Source organism: Indicator indicator, chromosome 9 (assembly GCF_027791375.1).
Source record: "Indicator indicator isolate 239-I01 chromosome 9, UM_Iind_1.1, whole genome shotgun sequence".
Classification (NCBI taxonomy): domain Eukaryota; kingdom Metazoa; phylum Chordata; class Aves; order Piciformes; family Indicatoridae; genus Indicator; species Indicator indicator.
The window spans coordinates 67,899-86,984 of record NC_072018.1 but is presented as its reverse complement, the minus strand read 5'-3'; the positions used below and the strand labels follow the sequence as shown (position 1 = coordinate 86,984).

General features: G+C 58.2%; 1 protein-coding gene across 1 annotated transcript; it reads left to right on the top strand.

Annotated features, from left to right (window-relative positions):
- The first annotated feature begins 3,468 nt into the window (after window positions 1–3,468).
- THUMPD2 (THUMP domain containing 2) lies at window positions 3,469–18,314 on the top strand. The gene is made up of 10 exons (XM_054383727.1): window positions 3,469–3,564; window positions 4,553–4,685; window positions 7,191–7,606; window positions 8,536–8,613; window positions 10,156–10,208; window positions 10,906–10,993; window positions 12,484–12,555; window positions 14,460–14,574; window positions 15,503–15,620; window positions 17,936–18,314. Exons 1-10 carry the CDS (start codon window positions 3,469–3,471, stop codon window positions 18,312–18,314), a joined length of 1,548 nt encoding a protein of 515 aa, XP_054239702.1.
- Window positions 18,315–19,086: the final 772 nt, after the last annotated feature.

Sequence of the window (19,086 nt, the reverse complement as noted above, 5' to 3'; positions counted from 1 at the left end):
GCCTAAAGCCCCAAGCCTGTGACTCACAAACATTTGCAGGCTGGGTAACCATATGTGGTTTGTCCCCACATCATAACAAGCTCCTGGGCTTTTGTATTCTGCAAGATTTGGGTTCTTCTGTTGGGTTTTTTGGTCTGGTTTTGTTTTTCTTGGAGCAAGAATCACAACTGTACTGAATTCAGATAAACTGTGTTCTGTTGGCTGGTATCTGTCCTCTGTAATTTATTACCAAGTCCTAGTTTAGAGTTGTTAGTAGGTAGGTTGCATGTCCTCCCTTCCTCCTCCTGCAGTTGCAGGTCCTGCCAACACCAGAGCTGTAATTCCTCCTGCAGCAGGCATAAGAAGGGGAAATATTTATTACTTCTTTTTTTTTTTTTTGCTCCTTTCTCTTGTACATTTGACAATGAAACCAGTAGCCTGTACTCTACTCTTCATATGCAGCCATTGCTACACAGAACTGATTGTACAAAGAGCAAAGCCATGGCAGAGAAGTGCTCCAGCCTGCACTGCTGAGCAGCTGCAAACAAACAGCTTCTTTCCACTTGCCTCCCGCGTTGTAGGAGTTCAAGTCCAGTCCTTCTGCACAAACACCACAGTACTGATTAGGCATCTGGGAGCTGTCTTTTAAATACAAAAATAAACCAAAATGAACCCAAAAGTTGTTGGCAGCCTGTCAGCTGTGTTCTGGGGGGGTGGAGGGGAGGCAGGGGGGGCACCTGCTGGCTGGCAGCTGGAGCCTGTGGCTGTGAGCAGGTACAGCACATCCAGATTGCTCCGCCACGATGAATCCCTGAGAGTGTCTCTCAGTGTGTGTCCCTGTGGGGCTCTCCTGGCTTGGGCAACAGCTGTGCAACACCTCCTGGAGTTAGGTGTGCTGGTCAGCATCCACAGAGGTGTGGGAGGGGGGCAGCTGTGATGGGTGAAGCTGTGCCCAGGCTGCTCACTGTGTGATGGTGAGGAGGGCACAGGCACTGGTGTGCACTTGTTTCCCCACCCTCAGGTGCTCAGAGAACAGCATTCACCTCTTTTGCTTGAGGGGTGGCAGTGGAAAAGAACACACCCACTCTGGTGGTGACTGAGAAGCACAGAATCACCTGGGCTGGAGGAGCCCTTCCAGCTCACCCAGCCCAACCATTCTCTAACTCTGCCAAGGCTGGGGCTGACCCGTGGCCCCCAGCATCACATCTCTGCCTCTCGCAAACACCTCCAGGGATGGGCATTCAACCACCTCCCTGGGCAGCCTCTGCCAGGCTTTGACAACCTTTTCAGTGGAGAATGTTCTTTCATGCCCAATCCAAACCTCCCTGGTGCAACTTGAATCCATTTCTTTTTGTCCTGTCTCTAGTTTCTAGGTAGAAGAGACCAACCCCTACCTCTCTCTAACCTTCTTTTAGGTGGTTGTAGAGAGCAAGGTTTCCTGTCACTTTTCTCCACACTGCACCCCCAGCTCCCTCAGCTGCTCCTCCCCAGCCCTCTTCTCCAGACCCTTCCCCACCTTCCTTGCCCTTCTCTGCACCCTCTCCAGTCCCTCAATGTCCTTCTTGCAGTCAGGGTCCCAAAACTGCCCCCAGCACTCCAGGTGTGGCCTCCCCAGTGCTGAGTGCAGGAGGACAATCCCTGCCCTGCTCCTGCTGCCCACACCATTGCTGAGCCAGGCCAGGCTGCTGGTGGCCTCCTTGCCCACCTGGGCACACAGTGGCTCATCTCCAGCCAGCTGTTGTGCTCCAGCTGCCAGGCCAATCCAGCAGGGCTATATAGAACCAAAGCTTGTTGGAGGGTTGTAGGAGCTGGGGCAGGAGAACTACATTCAACTCTGTTCTACAAAAAAATCTTCTCTTGGAAGGAAAGTCTGTGGTGATGAGCAGACAACAGCACCCCTGGGTACTGCTCTGTGGCTGTCAGCTTTAGACTGAAAGGGCCAGACTTGAGTTCTTGGAGACTTCATCTGAGGAGGAAAACCAAAAAGGTTCTTGCATATACCATGAGCTTCAGGACATCTCTGTTACTTCACACTGTCTTCTCTGCAAATAAGTAGAAAGAAGGAGTGAGAACCTTGCCCCTACAGCACAGGAGAACAAACGTTTGTGTATCCTGCAGCTGAGGAGGTCAGCCATAGCCAAGGCCAATGGTATCCTGGGGTGCTTTAAGAAGACTGTGGCCAGCAGGTCACAGAATCACAGAATTACTCAGGCTGGAATAGAACTCTGAGCTCACCAAGCCCAGCCTCTGACCTAACACCAGCACACCGCCCAGACCTTGGCACAGAGTGCCACAGCCAAGCTTTCCTTAAACACCTCCAGGGACAGTGACTCCACCACCTCCCTGGGCAGCACATCCCAATGTCTGATTGCCCTTTCCCTGAAAAAGTGCTTCCTAAATTCCAACCTAAACCTCCCCTGGTGCAGCTTCAGGTTGAGGGAGGTTCTGCTCTGTTCTGCCCTGCTGAGGCCTCATCTGGAGCATTGTGTCCAGTTCTGGGCTCCTCAGTTCAAGAGACAGGGAACTACTGGGGAGAATTTGGTGGAAGGCCACAAAGATGCTGAGGAGAATGGAACATTTCTCAGGAGGAGAGGCTGAGAGCCCTGGGGCTGCTTAGCTTGGAGAAGAGCAGCCTGAGGGAGATCTTCTCCATAGCTAAAGGGTGGATGGCAGGAGGCTGGAGCCAGACTCTTCCCAGTGGTGCCCAGGGACAGCACAAGGAGCAATGGACACAGACTGGAACCCAAGAGGTACTACATGAGCAGGAGGAACAAATTCTTCCCTGTGAGGGTGGCAGAGCACTGGGACAGGCTGCCCAGAGAGGCTGTGGAGTCTCCATCTCTGGAGGCATTCCAGACCCACCTGGACATGTTCCTGTGTGACTGACTCTGGGTGCCCTGCTCTGGCAGGGGGGTGGGACTGGGCGAAGTCCCTTTCACCTCTACCACTCTCATTCCGTAGGAGCGGAGCCGCTGTCTCCCCGCTGCCCTCCCGGCGCTTCCCCCTGGGCTGTGTGCAACGAGTCACTCGGGGGGGGGATCTATAGATCTTCCTCCGGAACGGTGTGGGTGCAGACCCCCCTTCTGCGCCCCTCAACCCCCAGCAGCCCTGCCAAGGCCTACACGCGGTCTGCTGGCCCTGCAGGAGGGGCGGCAGCCGCGCTCGCTGCGGGCACTGCCACCGCCCGCGCTGCGGGTCCCGGGGGGGGGCCTCGCCTTCCGGCAGGGCGACCAACAACCGTGCTCCGGACGAGCTGCTCCGCTGCTCCCACCGCCAGCTGCCACCCAGCGCCGCCGGCCGTTCCCTGGGGTAGCCGTTCCCCGGAGCCGGGGACCCTCTGGGGGGCGGGACCCTGCCGGGGGGCGGAGCCCCACTGGGGGGCGGGGCCTGGTAGGGGCGACCCTGTCGGGGAAGGGCCCTATCGGGGGCGGGGCCGTGTCGGGGGCGGGGCCGTGTCAGGGGCGGGGCCCCGGCGACAGGCGGGAAAAGATGGCGGCGGGGCCGCGGCGCTTCTTCTGCACGGCGGGGCGCGGGCTGGAGCCTTTCCTCGCACGGGAGGTGCGGGCGCGGCTCGGAGCCACCGAGGTGAGGGCTGGGCTGGCACCGGTGCCTGCTTGGGGCGGCGCTGCTCGGCCCGGCGGAGAACGCGGTGCCGGGAAGTCGCTCGGCGCTCCGGAGCCGGGCGGGTGCGGCGTGAGGCTGTGCCCGCCGCCTGCGCGGGGCCCCGCGGCGGTGGTGCCGGTGACGGTCGGGAGGAGTCTTCACAGACCGCCTGGTCCCGCCCTGGCCGTGGGCAGGGAGAGCCGACACTCGGTCACCCCTGAACCGTCCCCAGAAACTGGGCGCCCAGGTGTGCGGTGCCCTCCTGCCTGCCAAGCGGCGACTGGGCGGCTGGAGAGGAGCCAGGGGGTGCCCAGGGGGGCAAGGAGGCCACCAGCAGCCTGGCCTGGAGCAGCAATGGTGTGGGCAGCAGGAGCAGGGCAGGGACTGATCCTCTGTCCTCAGCACTGGGGAGGCCACAGCTGGAATGCAGAGTTCCCTTTGGAGCCTGCAACCCTCACTGCAGAGAAGGGCAAGGAAGCTGGGGAAGGGTCTGGAGAAGAGGGCTGGGGAGGAGCAGCTGAGGGAGCTGGGGGTGTTTGGTGTGGAGAAGAGGAGGCTGAGGGGAGACCTCATTGCTCTCTACAGCTCCCTGAGAGGAGGCTGCAGCCAGGTGGGGGTTGGGCTCTGCTCCCTAGGAACAAGTGACAGGAGGAGAGGAAATGGCCTCAAGTTGCACCTGGGGATGCTTAGGTTGGAGATTAGAAGAAGCTTCTTGACTGAAGGGATTCTCAAAGCCTGGCAGAGGCTGCCCAGGGAGGTGGTTGAATGCCCATCCCTGGAGGTGTTTAAAAGAGGCAGAGCTGTGGTGCTGAGGGCCATGGCTCAGCCCCAGCCCTGGCAGAGTTAGAGAATGGTTGGGCTGGATGAGCTGAAAGAGCTTTTCCCATTGAAACAACCTTCTCTAATTGTGTGGTTCTAAGTGCTCACTCAAAATCCCTTCCCCGTGTGATTTAATTTCTGTTGTCCCCAGGTGGACTGTGTCTCAGGAAAGGTCTTCTTCAGCACGGAGGCAGGGCCGCGTGAGCTGAGGAAGCTGAAGTCTGGAGAGCGACTGTTCCTGCTGCTGAAGAGACTGCCCCCGCTGGCAGCTTCCGGAGGTAAAGGTATGGCCACTGGCTCCCTCCTCCCCTGGGCTTTATCAGACCCTCTGCCTTGTGTGTGCTCACAAATGGGAAGCCCTAGTTCAAGGCCAGTTTGTAAAAGCAATGTTTGGTTGATTCCTTTGATGACAGCTGTGGCTCACAGGAGGTTAGGGGTTGGAAGGGACCTCTGGAGAGCTTCCAGTCCAAGCCCCCTGCCAGAGCAGGACCAGAGAATCCAGCACAGGGCACACAGGAACACATCCAGACAGGGCTGGGAAGGCTCCAGAGAAGGAGACTCCACAACCTCTCTGGGCAGCCTGCTCCAGGCCTCTGGGACCCTCCCAGGGAAGAAGTTCCTCCTCCTGTTGAGGTGGAACCTCCTGTGCTGCCCACCAGCACTCCCAGCTCCTTCCCCTTGGGGCTGCTCTCCAGCAGATCCCCTCCCACCCTGTCCTGCTGCAGTTTCTTCTTCCTTCCCAGCTGCAGGACTCTGCACTTCTCCTGTTGAACCTCAGCAGGTTCCTCTCTGCCCAGCTCTCAGCCTGTCCAAGTCTCTGCATGGCCTCACAGCCTTCAGGTGTCTCAGCCAAGCCTCCAGTTTGGTGTCATCAGCAAACCTGCTGAGCAGACTCTGTCTGTCTGTCTGCCCCCTCATCCATGTCACTGGTGAAGATGTTGAGCAGGTTTGAGGTGTTAACCATCAGTTGTGCAGTGTCTGTCCCCCAGCTGTGCTTGCAGTGCCTTTGCTCCCTGCTATGAAAGGCTTTGCAGTTGTTTGGCAGAGCTCCCTCCCCACCTTTCTTTCAGCACTGGTGCATTCTGCTGTGCTGGTGAGCACAATCCACAGTGCTGAGAGCTTTCCCTGCAGAGCAGTGGGGGCAAGGGAGCAGCAGCAGCAGGGGCAAGGCTCCTGTGCCAGCTGAGCATCCCCTGGAGGAGTGCTGCTGTCTCACCTGTGGACAGAGTTGCAGAGGCTTGGATGCTGTGTCAGCTCCATGCCAGGTGGAGGGATGTGTTCCTCTGTGATCTGAGCTGGATTCTATGGTCCTGCTCTGACAGGGGGGTTGGACTTGGTCTCCTTGGGTTCCTTCCAGCCCCTGACATCCTGTGAGCCTGTGAAAGCTTTGGCACAAACCCTGTGGGTCTCCTTCAGCTTTTTCTGTGTCTGGGTGTGAAAGTCTGGGGGGCAAAGTGGAGAGAAGCAGCTGGAGGGGACCTCTGTTGTTAGAGAGAGATGGAGTTGGGGGTGGGGGGAGGGTCTTGAAAAGGACCTGGTGAAAGAGCAGAAGGGTGAGGAGTAGCAAGGGCTGGGTTTAGAGTAAGAGTTGGTGGAGTAAGAGTTGCTGGCACCTGGTGAGCTCCCTGGTGCCCACAGGTGAGCAGCACTCAGTCAGCAGTGTGCTGCCCTGGGGCTGTCAGTGCTGCCTGCCAGGCCCTGCCGTGCAGCTGGCAGCTCCTGGCCTGATCTGTGCATCCCTGTGGCACTGAGGGGCAGCTTGGGCTGCTGGCTTTGTGTGGCAAGGTTGTGGAAAGAGAGGAGGGCTGCAGTGCTGCCTTCTGTGAGGAGGTTCCTTGAGTGGTTTGGGTTGGAAGGGACCTGAAGGATCATCGGATTCCAACCCCTGCCACAGGCAGGGACACCTTCCATGAGTCCAGGCTGCTCCTGGCCTCAAGCTGCCCCAGGGGAGGGTTGGGATGGACTTGAGGAAAAATGCTTCACTGCAAGAGAGGGCAGGCATTGGCACAGGCTGCCCAGGGAGCTGCTGCAGTCACCATCCCTGGAGGGGTTTGAAGGTGGTTTAGATGTGGTGCTTGGGTGAGCTTGGCAGAGCAGGGGCAGTGTTTGGTCCTGATGAGCTCAGGAGTCTTTCCCAGCCTGGATGATTCTGTGATTCAAGGCCTCAGCCAGCTGCCAGAAGCTTCCCCCAAGTTAGACAGAGCTGATGCCCTTGGCCAAACACACTGAAACAGGAGGTACCAGCAGCTTACTCCACAGCTGCCACTGCTGGAGGGCTCACCTCTGGCTCTGGTGGGTGCTGGGGGCTCAGGTGTGTGACTCAGGTGGGTGCTGGGGGCTCAGGTGTGTGACTCAGGTGGGTGCTGGGGGCTCAGGTGGAGGTGTGGTGGGTGCTGAGGGCTCAGGTGGAGGTGTGGTGGGTGCTGAGGGCTCAGGTGGAGGTGTGGTGGGTGCTGGGGGCTCAGGTGTGTGACTCAGGTGGGTGCTGGGGGCTCAGGTGTGTGACTCAGGTGGGTGCTGAGGGCTCAGGTGTGTGACTCAGGTGGGTGCTGGGGGCTCAGGTGTGTGACTCAGGTGGGTGCTGAGGGCTCAAGTGGGGCTCAGGTGGGTGCTGAGGGCTCAGGTGGAGGTGTGGTGGGTGCTGAGGGCTCAGGTGTTGTCTGCTGCTGGTCCCTCAGTTCCCACATGAGGAGGTCTGGCCACAAGCTCTGATGCCAGCTGTCCTGGGGCTGTAGGACAAGGAGGTGCTGAGGCTGAGCTGCTCATCCTGAGCCTGCTTTTCCTTGCAGGGAGACTGCTGCATGAGATGAGAAGCCTCATCCTTGAGGAGCCAGACTCTTGGCTGGATGTTCTCTCTGCCTGGAGAAACCTTGGAGGAGGCAAAGGGCAAAGAGGTGGTGCCTGTGAAGGAGCCAAACTGCCTCTGAAGAGGAAAGCAGCAGAAGAGACCAAGGGTGCAGCTAAAAGGCTGAAAGCAGAGCCAGGGAGAGAGCTGGTGTCTGAGGAAGGGCAGGCAGAAGCTGGAGAGAAGTGTGTGGCAGCAGAGAGAAGCAGGGGTGAGGGCTGCTGGGCTGGAAGCAAGAGCTGCTCAGGAGAGCCTCCCCAGAGCAGTGCAGAGCAGGCTGGGGGGCAGGGGCAGCCCAGCTTCGGTTTCAGAGTTTCCTGTCGCTGCAGCGGAGCCCTGGCCAAAGTGCTTCCTGCCCAGGTAGGCTCCAGGAGCTGTGCTCTGACAGGAGGGAGCAGAGGTGGAGGGCAGAGGCCCTGGTTTGTCACTGGAGTTGTGTGCCTGCAGCTGACCAGCTGAGCACAGCTGCTGCTCTGTCTCCTCCAAACTGCCCTTCGCCTGCGCTGGCCTTAGGCGAGTGGCACCCCAGGGCTGCTGTTAAGTTCTAGGCACTTCTGCTGAGGGTCAGGAATGGGAAGGGCTTGAGGTAGCTGGGCCTGAGAGGGCTGAGGAGTGCCTGGTTGGTAGTTGACAGCTCCTTCAGTTAGCTCACAGGCTCTTGGCAAGACCAGCAGTGTCCAGGCCTCCATCAGGAAAGGTGACTGTCCCCCTGCACTCAGCACTGGGAGGCCACACCTGGAGTGCTGGGGTTAGTTTTGGGGTCCTGACTGCAAGAAGGACACTGAGGGGCTGGAGAGGGTGCAGAGAAGAGCAAGGGTCTGGAGAAGAGGGCTGGCGAGGAGCAGCTGAGGGAGCTGGGGGTGTTTAGTGTGGAGAAGAGGAGGCTGAGGGGAGACCTCATTGCTCTCTACAGCTCCCTGAGAGGAGGCTGGAGCCGGGGGGGGGGTTGGGCTCTGCTCCCTGGTGACAGCTGATAGGAGGAGAGGAAATGGCCTCGAGGTGCCCAAGAGGAGGTCCAGGTTGGTTATTAGAAGAAACCTCTTGACTGAAAGGGTTCTCAAAGCCTGGCAGAGGCTGCCCAGAGAAGTGGTTGAATGCCTGTCCCTGGAGGTGTTTGAGAGAGGCAGAACTGTGGTGCTGAGGGCTACGGCTCAGCCCCAGCCTTGGTTGGCAGAGTTGGTTGGACTGGGTGAGCTGTGAGCAGTGAGTCTGTGCCTGTGGGGTGCTGCTTGTCAGGGCTGTGCTGTGCAGTGCCTGAGCTGTGCCTGTGGCTGTTCTTTCCCCTGCAGGAGCTGGGCAGAGCCCTTGGCACGGCGCTGACGAAGCAGTTCGGGTGGCGCGCGGCGCTGCGAGACCCCGAGCTGGAGGTACTGCTGCTTGGCTGCTGCCACACCTGCACAGGCACTGCAGGCAGGCAAGACCTGCTGAGGAGCTCAGCCACCTCTTAGGATGCTCTCTGTGGGACAGGAGGGCACATGTCTGAAAGGACATGGGGAGATTGAGATTGGATGTGAGGAAGAAGTTGTTCCCCATGAGGGTGGTGAGAGCCTGGCAGAGGTTGCCCAGGGAGGTGGTGGAAGCCTCATCCCTGGAGGTTTTTGCAGCCAGGCTGGATGTGGCTGTGAGCAACCTGCTGGAGTGTGAGGTGTCCCTGCCCATGGCAGGGGGGTTGGAACTGGCTGAGCCTTGAGGTCCCTTCCAGCCCTGACAATTCTGATTCTATGATTTGCTTTGCCTCCTTCAGGGCTCTGTGCCCTCAATATGCCACACACCTGAACTGCCCCTCAGTGGCCCTGGTGGGCTTGTGAGGGCTGTTTTGTGTTCTCAGAAGAAGGAGGTAGCTGAGCAGCTTGAGTGCTGCTGTGAGATCTACAATCTCCTGCTGCCTAGGATGTGAAGTGATCGTTGAGAGCATCCCCCCGGGGGCACTAAAAGCACTTCCCTCCAAGGCTGAATGGGTTGCTGTGATATGTCAGGATAACCCCAGGCACAAACCCAGGCTGGGAGAAGTCCTGAAGAAAGACTTGGGAGTGTTGGGTGCTGAGCAGCTCCCCAGGAGCCAGCAGTGCCCTCCTGCAGCCCAGCAGGCAGCTGTGGGCTGGGCTGCAGCCAGAGGAGTGTGGGCAGCAGGGCAGCAGAGGGGATTCTGCCCCTTGGCTCTGCTCTGCTCAGACCTCACCTCCAATCCTGCCTCCAGCTCTGCTGTCCCCAGCAGAAGAAGGACACAGAGCTGCTGGAGTGAGGCCAGAGGAGGCCACAAAGATGATCCAAGGGCTGGAGCAGCTCTGCTGTGAGGCCAGGCTGAGGGAGCTGGGGGTGTGCAGCCTGGAGAGGAGAAGGCTCCAGGGGGACCTCAGAGCTGCCTTGCAATAGCTGAAGGGATCCTGCAGGAAGGCTGCAGAGGGACTTTTGCTGAGGGTGTCTGGAGCCAGGCCAAGGGGGAATGGTTTGAAGCTGAGGCAGAGCAGGGTTAGGCTGGAGCTGAGGGAGAAGTTCTGCAGGGTGAGGATGGTGAGAGACTGGCACAGGCTGCCCAGGGAGGCTGTGGCTGCCTCCTCCCTGGGGGTGTTCAAGGCCAGGCTGGAAGAGGCCTTGGACAACCTGGGCTAGTTGAGAGGTGTCCCTGCCCATGGCAGGGGTTGGGGTAGATACCTTTGAGGTCCATTCCAGCCTGAGCCATTCTGTGAATACTCCCCTCCCAGCTTGCTGAAATACTAAACCCTGTTGGAAGTGGCAGCCAGGTTGTGCTCTCTGATTTCTTCCAATCAGTTGTTAATTTTTCTCAATGCTTGTTTTTGGTGTTAAGGACTAGAAGTTTGTAGCAACATCTTCTGTGGCTAGCTGAAAGGGGTTGAGGGGATTGCTGTGTCAGGCTGCCAGATTCTAATGGCATTTTCCCCCTCTTGCAGGTCTTTGTCCATCTTAATGACATTCACACTCTGGTGGGGATTCCCCTTTTCAGGTAGGCCTTCTCCTCCCTGGATTTCTCTTCTGGTTTGAGTGGGCTGGTTGACTGGACTGCCCTGTGGTCTGTCTGGAGCTTACCTGAGCACACACAAGCCAGACTCTGCAGTGAGCTGAGGTTCCATCCCTGGAGACATTCAAGATCAGACTTGACGTGGCCCTGGGCAGCCTGATCTCCTTGGAGATTCATTGAGTCATAGATGGCTGCAGTTCTTCTTCCAGGCCTCCAGACACCTTCTCTTTGGAGCTGTGCCCATCCAGGTGTGGTAGCCACCAGCATCTGAGCCTGCCTGTGCCCTCTGTCAGGGATGGGAATGCTGCTGGGGGACGAAGAGCCTCCTGCTGCTCTCAGTTGTGCTTTTCCCATCCCACTGTTATTCACAGACTCATGGAATGGGTTGGCTTGGAAGGGACCTCAAAGCTCATCCAGTTTCAACCCCCTGCCATGGGCAGGGACACCTCCCCCCAGCCCAGCTTGCTCAAGGCCTCATCCAGCCTGGCCTTGAACACCTCCAGGGAGGGAGGCTCCAGGACCTCTCGGGTGATGTCCCTGCTCACTGCAGTCTGTGTCAATCTCTGTGAGCGACAGATCCAGGCAGTCAGATTTCCTCCCTGGCTGGCTGCAGACCTGTCCAGTCCTTGTGTCCTTTCATCCTACCTGAGCTTTCCTGGTGGTTGTCCTCTGCTCTCCACAGGCTTTCTCTGGCAAGCAGGGAGTACCTGAGGAGGGCAGGACTGCGCTCGACAGTCGCCTGGGCCATGGCCTCCCTGGCTGAGATCAGTGTGAGTCATCTCAGGCTGCTGGCAAAGCCCTGCCTGAGGAGGGGATTGCTGCTCCTCACACCTGGCAGCTCTGCAGAGGGGTGCTGGTTCTTAATGCCCTGTCCCCTAATGCCTGTGCTCAGGGTTTGCTGTACCTGTGCTCGGAGCGTGCTGTCCCCTGCTGCTCAGCCACATGCCTGCTGTCACCCCAGGGCCTCCTCAGCAGAGGTCTTAACTCCTTCTGTCAGTGTCTGTGTGGCAAGATTCCCACTGACCAGAGGCTCACAGGATGTTAGGGGTTGGAAGGGACCTCGGGAGAGCTTCCAGTCCAACCCCCTGCCAGAGCAGGAGCATAGAATCCAGCACAGGGCACACAGGAACACATCCAGACAGGGCTGGGAAGGCTCCAGAGAAGGAGACTCCACAACCTCTCTGGGCAGCCTGCTCCAGGCCTCTGGGACCCTCCCAGGGAAGAGGTTCCTCCTCATAGAATCAGTCAGGGTTGGAAGGGACCACAAGGATCATCTAGTTCCTACTCCCCTGCCATGGGCAGGGACACAATGCTGAGGTGGAACCTCCTGTGCTGCAGTTTATATGTTGTCACTGTCCAGGCTTCAACCTTCCTTTGGGGTTGTTCTCCCAAGGGAAAACAGAAGCAAGTGTGATCATAGAATCACAAAGTGCTAGGGGTTGGAAGGGACCTCCAGAGATCATCCAGTCCAACCCCCTGCCAGAGCAGGGTCACCCAGGGCAGGGCACACAGGAACACAGCCAGGTGGGCTTGGAAAGGCTCCAGAGAAGGAGACTCCACAACCTCTCTGGGCAGCCTGCTCCAGGCCTCTGTCACCCTCACAAGAAGTTTCTCCTCATGTTGAGGTGGAACCTCCTGGGTTCCAGCCTGGCCCTATTGTGCCTTGTTCTGTCCCTGGGCACCACCAAACAGAGCCTGGAGCCTTCCTCCTGCCCCCCAGCCTTCAGATATCAAGATGAATCCATGAATCTTTGCCACAGATGACCTTGGTTCCAGTCCCTGCCTGCAGTCCCATCCTCATCTGTTTCCCTCAGTGTGACTTCAAGGCCAGGTGCATTGTCTGTAGTGAAACTGTCACCAGGGGAGATTCAGGTTGGACATGAAAAGAAACTTCTTCACTGAAGGGGTTTAAAGCCTGGCAGAGGCTGCCCACGGAGGTGGTGGACTGCCCATCCCTGCATGTCTTGGAAAGAGGCAGAGCTGTGGTGCTGGGGGCCATGGCTTAGCCCCAGCCTTGGCAGAGTGAGAGGGTGGTTGGACTGGATGCTCTTGAAGGGCTTTTCCCACCCCAGTGAGTCTGTGCTTCTGTGATGAATGCTTTTCATTGCACTGGCAGGCAGGTGTGGCCTGGGAAGGCAGTGGCTGCTCACTCCCCTGGGTCCCTGGCTGTGTGGAGGTGCTCTGGGCATCCCTGAGCAGGCTTTGTCCTGGCAGAGGAGCCCCTCTGGCCTGGGCTGCCATAACCCCTTTCTTGTTGCAGGCTGGTGCCTGTGTGCTGGATCCCATGTGTGGGCTGGGAACCATCCTGCTGGAAGCTGCCCAGGAATGGCCTGTGAGTACCACAGGGGCAACAGGCAGCACCTTTGCACAGCTAGGCAACTGCTGCAGCTAGAGCTCTCCTTTTCCTGGAAAGTTGTGTGTGGTGGCTTGAAAATTCCCCTCCCCAGCATTAACTTTTGCCAGCCCAGCTCAGCTGGAAGCAAATGGGAGCTATGTTCACAAGCCAAACTACAGTCTGCAATGGGATGCAATGGAGAGGTACAGAACATACAACAATTACAGGGATTTACAGTCAATAAACAGTCAATAAACAGCACAAGGACCCCCCTGGCCAAAGAGCAGGGGAGCTGCAACAGCTTCTCCCTCCCTGCCTCTTCCTTACCCACCCTGTACACAAGGGACAAGAGAAGGAGCAGAGAGAGTTAGAACTTAGCCAAAACAATGCAGCCAAGGTCAAGCAGAAGCACAAAGTTAGCATCTCCTAGCCCAAAGAAACAAGAAGAGAGAGAAGTTGTTGTGGGACCCAAACCTTATGGTAGCTCTCTCTCCAATGGATTGTTTAGAATTATCATCATTTCCCTTTTTACACCCAGGAGTGGTGTATTTACAATTTTACTACTTTCTGTTCAAGGTCTGTGAAAGAAATTTAAAGCCCTAACCAGAGCTGGATCCAGAGGGGGCCTTGCTAGGCAGTTGGTAAAGGTGCTTGAGGACAAACATTCCTCCAGAGGAATGTGAAAGCAAGTCCTACAGGTCTGGGTGCTGGGGGCCCAGTTCCACTGCAGGGTTTGATTGAGGAGAGGGGATTCTGCCCCTTGGCTCTGCTCAGACCTCACCTCCAATCCTGCCTCCAGCTCTGCTGTCCCCAGCAGAAGGAGGACACAGAGCTGCTGGAGTGAGGCCAGAGGAGGCCACAAAGATGCTCCAAGGGCTGGAGCAGCTCTGCTGTGAGGCCAGGCTGAGGGAGCTGGGGGTGTGCAGCCTGCAGAGGAGAAGGCTCCAGGGGGACCTCAGAGCTGCCTTGCAATAGCTGAAGGGATCCTGCAGGAAGGCTGCAGAGGGACTTTTGCTGAGGGTGTCTGGAGACAGGCCAAGGGGGAATGGTTTGAAGCTGAGGCAGAGCAGGGTCAGACTGGAGCTGAGCCTCCAGCAGGAGGGTGGTGAGACACAGGTTACCCAGGAAGGCTGTTGCTGCCCCTTCCCTGGTGGTGTTCAGGGCCAGGTTGGGTGAGCCTTGAGCAGCCTGTGCTGGTGGGAGGTGTCCCTGCCCATGGCAGGGCAGGGTTGGAGTAGCTGAGCTCTGAGGTCCCTTCCAACCTGAGCCATTCTAGGAGTCTACAATTATAAAGCTGCCTGGACATCCCCTGGGAGTGGAGGTGCCAGTGTGGCAGTTGGCAGCATTAGAGGCTGGCTGAAGCCAGCTGGACTCTTACAACATAACCTCAGTGTTTCATGGAATGGGTTGGGTTGGAAGGGACCTCAGAGATCATCCAGTTCCAACCCCCTGCCAATCCCCCTCCCCCCAGCCCAGCTTGCTCAAGGCCTCATCCAGCCTGGCCTTGAACACCTCCAGGCAGGAGGCAGCCACAGCCTCCCTGGGCAACCTGTGCCAGTGTCTCCTCACCCTCACTGACAAGAATTTCTTCCTCATCCCCAGTCTCAATCTGCCCTCCTCAACCTTCAATCCATTCCCTCTCATCCTGTCACTCCCAGCCCTTGTCCAAAGTCCCTCCTCAGCTCTCCTGGAGCCCCCTTCAGGTCCTGGCAGGCTGCTCTAAGGTCTCCCTGGAGATTTCTATAACACTTGCTCCATTCCCCTGTGTGTTGCTGGGTGCCATGGTGGGAGGCCTTCCAGCAAAGGGTTTCCCTGTGCAGCAGGGCAGCTCTGAGAAGGCTCTGTAAAAAGAAATGGCCCTGTTGGCCTGCAAAGTGACCTTGCTCTTTTTCTCTGACCAGGATGCCTGCTACTGGGGAGCTGATATCAGTGACTCACAGCTGGAGGGTGCAGATGTGAATATTAGGACTGCAGGCCTGGGGGATAAGATTGAGTTAATTAAAGCTTCTGTGAAAGGTATGTCTGTAGGGCCTCCCAGGTGTGGCATGCTTGAAGGCACTATGTGGGGCAGCCCCAAGCACAGAGCCAGGCTGGGTGAGGAGTGGCTGGAGAGCAGCCTGCAGGAGAAGGCCTTGGGGGTGTCAGGTGGTGACAGAGTCCCCAGGAGCCAGCAATGGTCCCTGGCAGCCCAGCAGGCAGCTGTGTGCTGAGCTGCATCCAGAGCAGGGAGAGCAGCAGCACAGGGAGGGGATTCTGACCTCTGCTCTGCTCTGCTCAGACCACACCTGCAGCACTGCCTCCAGTTCTGGGGTCCCCAGAATGAGAGGGACCTGGAGCTGCTGGAGAGGGTCCAGAGGAGGCCAGAGAGATGCTGAGAGGGCTGGAGAAGCTCTGCTGTGGGGACAGGCTGGGAGAGTTGGGGCTGTTGAGCCTGCAGAGGAGAAGGCTGCAGGGAGAGCTCAGAGCTGCATTTCAATGTCTGCAGGGGAGCTGCAGGCAGGCTGGGGAGGGACTGTTGAGAAGGGCTTGGAGTGCTAGGCCCAGGGGCAGGGCTTTGAAAGTGGAGCAGGGCAGCTTGAGGTTGGAGCTGAGGAGGAAGTTGTGCCCAAGGAGAGTGGTGAGACACTGGCACAGGCTGCCCAGGGCTGTGCTTGAGGCCCCAGCCCTGGAGCCATCCAAGCTCAGCCTGGCTGTGTCCCTGTGCAGCCTGCTCTAGCTGGAGGTGTCCCTGCTGAGTGCAGGGGGGTTGGGCAAGATGCCCCATGCTGTCTGTGACTGACTCTGCATTTGTCTTTTGCCAGTCCACAGTGGGTTGGTGGCTCTGAGGTGGTATTTGTGGGCAGAAGGGCAGGAGGAGCTGTGAATGCAGGTGTGGAAGGGCTGGCAGGGAGCCCTGGGGGAAGGGAGGCAGAGTGCTGCTCACAGAGCTGTCTTTGTTCTGCAGCCTTGCCCTGGCCTTCAGAAAGCTTCGACGCTGTGATTTCAGACCTTCCCTTTGGGAAGAAGTTCAAGGTCAGCAAAGACATCCAGCTCCTTCCAGATGCTCTTCAGGAAATGGAGAGGTACCTGTGGCCTTGGGCATGCTTGGGCTTTGCTGTGGCTGCCATGAGGGTGTGCAGTCCCCAGTGCTCAGTCAGCTTCGGGCTCACTGGATCCCAAACGCTGCCCAGCTCTGCAGCTGCAGCCTGTGCAGGCTGGGGAAGCCTGAGGCCTCTCCTTGTCCCTTGGAGCTTGTCCTGGCATGGCTTGCAAGGTGTGGAACCATTGCTGGAAGTGCAGGCTGATGAGGAATGAGCTGCTTGTGTGAGCCACACTCAGAGACAGCCTTTACAAGGCAGAAAGGAGGCAGATGGGAGGCTGAGCTGGACAAGCCTAGAGCATGGGCAGGCAGCTGAGGCCAGAGTCCTTTCTCAGAGGCAGGCTGCTGGGCTGAGAAACAGAGGCTGTCCTTTGGGCTGCACAGCCAAGCTGCTAGCAGCCTGTCTTGGCAGGAAGGAGCTCAGGCCAGAAAATGGTGCTGTGCATTTCCCCCCTCTGTTGGCAGCTGCTGGGATATCCAGGTGGCCACCTGGTGCTTTTAGCTGCCTCCTTTCATGTCTCATCCTTCAGTGGCAGAGCTGAGCCAGGCTAAAAGGGGGCTGCTTCTAACAGGCAGCTCCAAGCCTCTGCCCCTTCCTTTCTTTTCTTGCCTCAAAACAAGCCTCAAAACAGCCTGGTGGGCTTGGCCTTCAGCAGCTGTTAATCTCACTCGCCCAGTGTAGGAATGTGGTGGGGAGATCACAGGATCAGAGGATGTTAGGGGTTGGAAGGGACCTCTGGAGAGCTTCCAGTCCAAGCCCCCTGCCAGAGCAGGACCAGAGAATCCAGCACAGGAACACATCCAGACAGGGCTGGGAAGGCTCCAGAGAAGGAGACTCCACAACCTCTCTGGGCAGCCTGCTCCAGGCCTCTGGGACCCTCCCAGGGAAGAAGTTCCTCCTCCTGTTGAGGTGAAACCTCCTGTGCTGCAGTTTCCATCCATTGCCCCTTGGCCTATCCCAGAGCACAACTGAGCAGAGCCTGTCCCTGTCCCCTCCCTCCTGACCCCCAGCCCTCAGCTATTGAGAGACATTGATCAGATCCCTCTCAGCCTTCTCCTCTCCACACTAAACACCCCCAGGGCTCTCAGCCTCTCCTCCCCAGGCAGTGCTCCAGGCCCTTCAGCATCCTTGCAGCCCTCCCTTGCACTCTCTCCAGCAGATCCCTGTCCCTCCTGAACTGGGGAGCCCAGAGCTGGATGCAATATTCCAGGGGAGGTCTCAGCAGGGCAGAGTAGAAGAAAGTGAAGTGGCTCCACAGGACAATCTTCCCTCAGCTTACACTGACCATCCCTCCCTCTGCCTGTGCTTGGCTTCTGCTCTTCCTTGCTCTTTTGGACCTTGCCAAGCAAGCTGTCTCCTTGGGAAGCTGGAGGGGAGGAAGGGACCATTACTGTGAGAGCTCCACCAGTAGGACTGGGCAGTTCACTTGCTGGGGACAGCACCAGGGTGGTCTTGTTTTGCCTCTCTTTCAAAGCCAAGTACCAAGTGAAACAGCTTTCAAACAGTGATCAGGCTTCCTCCCCTTGGGGAGTTTGGAAGCCATGAGGGACCTGTGGGACACAGAAGGGACAGACCTTTGAGCGCTGCCAAAGGGTAGGGCCAGCTGCAGCCTTGCCTTCCCAACCTGAGAAGCTCTTGCAGCCCTGGGAAGCTGTTCCTTTGCAGCCTGGTGGGAAGCTCCTGATACCCTTCAGTACTTGGAGCAATCATGGAATCATAGAAGTGACCTCAAGGCTCATCCAGTTCCAACCCCCCTGCCATGGCCAGGGACACCTCACACCACAGCAGGTTGCTCACAGCCACATCCAGCCTGGCTGCAAAAACCTCCAGGGATGAGGCTTCCACCACCTCCCTGGGCAACCTCTGCCAGGCTCTCACCACCCTCATGGGGAACAACTTCTTCCTAACATCCAGTCTGAATCTCCCCACTTCTAGTTTTGCTCCATTCCCCCCACTCCTATCCCTACCTGATGACTCTAGACCAATACTTCAAGGGTCCAGCTTCCCACCTGCTAACCCACCAGGAAGATCTCCTGAGGGCAGGAAAGTTTGGGAGTCAGGCTAGGGCCCACTTCTCCCATTTTGGAAGAGCTGTAAAGCTGGGGAGTTTAAAATGCCATTAGGAGGCCTGAGCCCTGCCCCTGGCCTGAGCCCTGCCCCTGGCCTGAGCCCTGCCCCTGGCCTTGCCTTCGGCGCTCTGCCACACGTGGAGGGCAGCTGCTGGGTGGGCAGCAGGGAGCTCTGCACAGCCCCGGGCAGGCTGAGCACCTAACCTTTGTTTCTCCTGCCCTTGCCAGGGTGCTGCGTGTGGGAGGCACTGCTGTGCTGCTGCTGAGCCAGGAGCTCCATGGCTCCATGGATGGCCTCACCAGGGCTGCTGCTCAGGACTCTCCCCGCGCCGCTCCCGGCCGCACCAGCCCAGCCACCACCGCCGCAGCCCGGGGCAGCCACGAGCAATCTTCCCCCTTGCTGGATGGAGCTGAGGAGCCCTTTCTGGGCAGCTGTGGGGCCCTGCTGCCAGCCGGTGTCTATGGAGTCAGCCTTGGGAAGACAGAAGCCTTCATACACAAGTACAGGAAGATCTCTGCTGCTGGGAAGCCCTGGCAGCCCTGCACGCTGCCAAGGGGCACCTGGGACCCTGAGCAGCCTGGCAGGGACCTGCTGAAAGCCTGCTGAGCCAAGCCAGCCCCTGCCATGTGTTAGATCACCTCACTCCTTCGGATGGCCTCCAGGCCTGCTGTCCTCTCTTGGATCCAGGAGAGCTGGCAGATGTCCTCTGATGCCTCAGAGGTTCTTCCTGGAAAACCTTGGCATGAGGCAGTCCTCAAAAGGCTGCTTTAGGCAAAGCCTCTCAGCACTGGGAGGGGTTTCTGCAGGAGGGGAGGAGTTCATTTGCAGAGCTGCCAGAACAGATGTGACATGAGCTGCCAGGCAGGGGGCTCCTGGGGCATGAGCTGCCTGGCAGTGGATTCCTGAGATTCTGTCCCTTGGCTCTGCTCTGCTCAGACCTCACCTCCAATCCTGCCTCCAGCTCTGCTGTCCCCAGCAGAAGAAGGACACAGAGCTGCTGGAGTGAGGCCAGAGGAGGCCACAGAGATGCTCCAAGGGCTGGAGCAGCTCTGCTGTGAGGCCAGGCTGAGGGAGCTGGGGGTGTGCAGCCTGGAGAGGAGAAGGCTCCAGGGGGACCTCAGAGCTGCCTTGCAATAGCTGCAGGGATCCTGCAGGAAGGCTGCAGAGGGACTTTTGCTGAGGGGGTCTGGAGACAGGCCAAGGGGGAATGGTTTGAAGCTGAGGCAGAGCAGGGTCAGACTGGAGCTGAGGGAGAAGTTCTGCGGGGTGAGGGTGGTGAGACTGGAATAGGTCCTAGCCTCCTAGCCCCTAACAGGTGTTGTGTGTTGTGATGTGGCTGGGCCAGCCAAGGAGGCATTCACCCTGGTAGCAAAGTTTG

What these genes read in the sequence shown, in the direction of transcription:
- THUMPD2 (XM_054383727.1), top strand. Translation starts at nt 3,469, where the DNA reads ATGGCGGCGGGGCCGCGGCGCTTCTTCTGCACGGCGGGGCGCGGGCTG. An exon ending in TGCGAGACCCCGAGCTGGAG is followed by an intron (nt 8,614 to 10,155) that starts GTACTGCTGCTT and finishes CCCCTCTTGCAG; the next exon opens with GTCTTTGTCCATCTTAATGA. An exon ending in CCTCCCTGGCTGAGATCAGT is followed by an intron (nt 10,994 to 12,483) that starts GTGAGTCATCTC and finishes TTCTTGTTGCAG; the next exon opens with GCTGGTGCCTGTGTGCTGGA.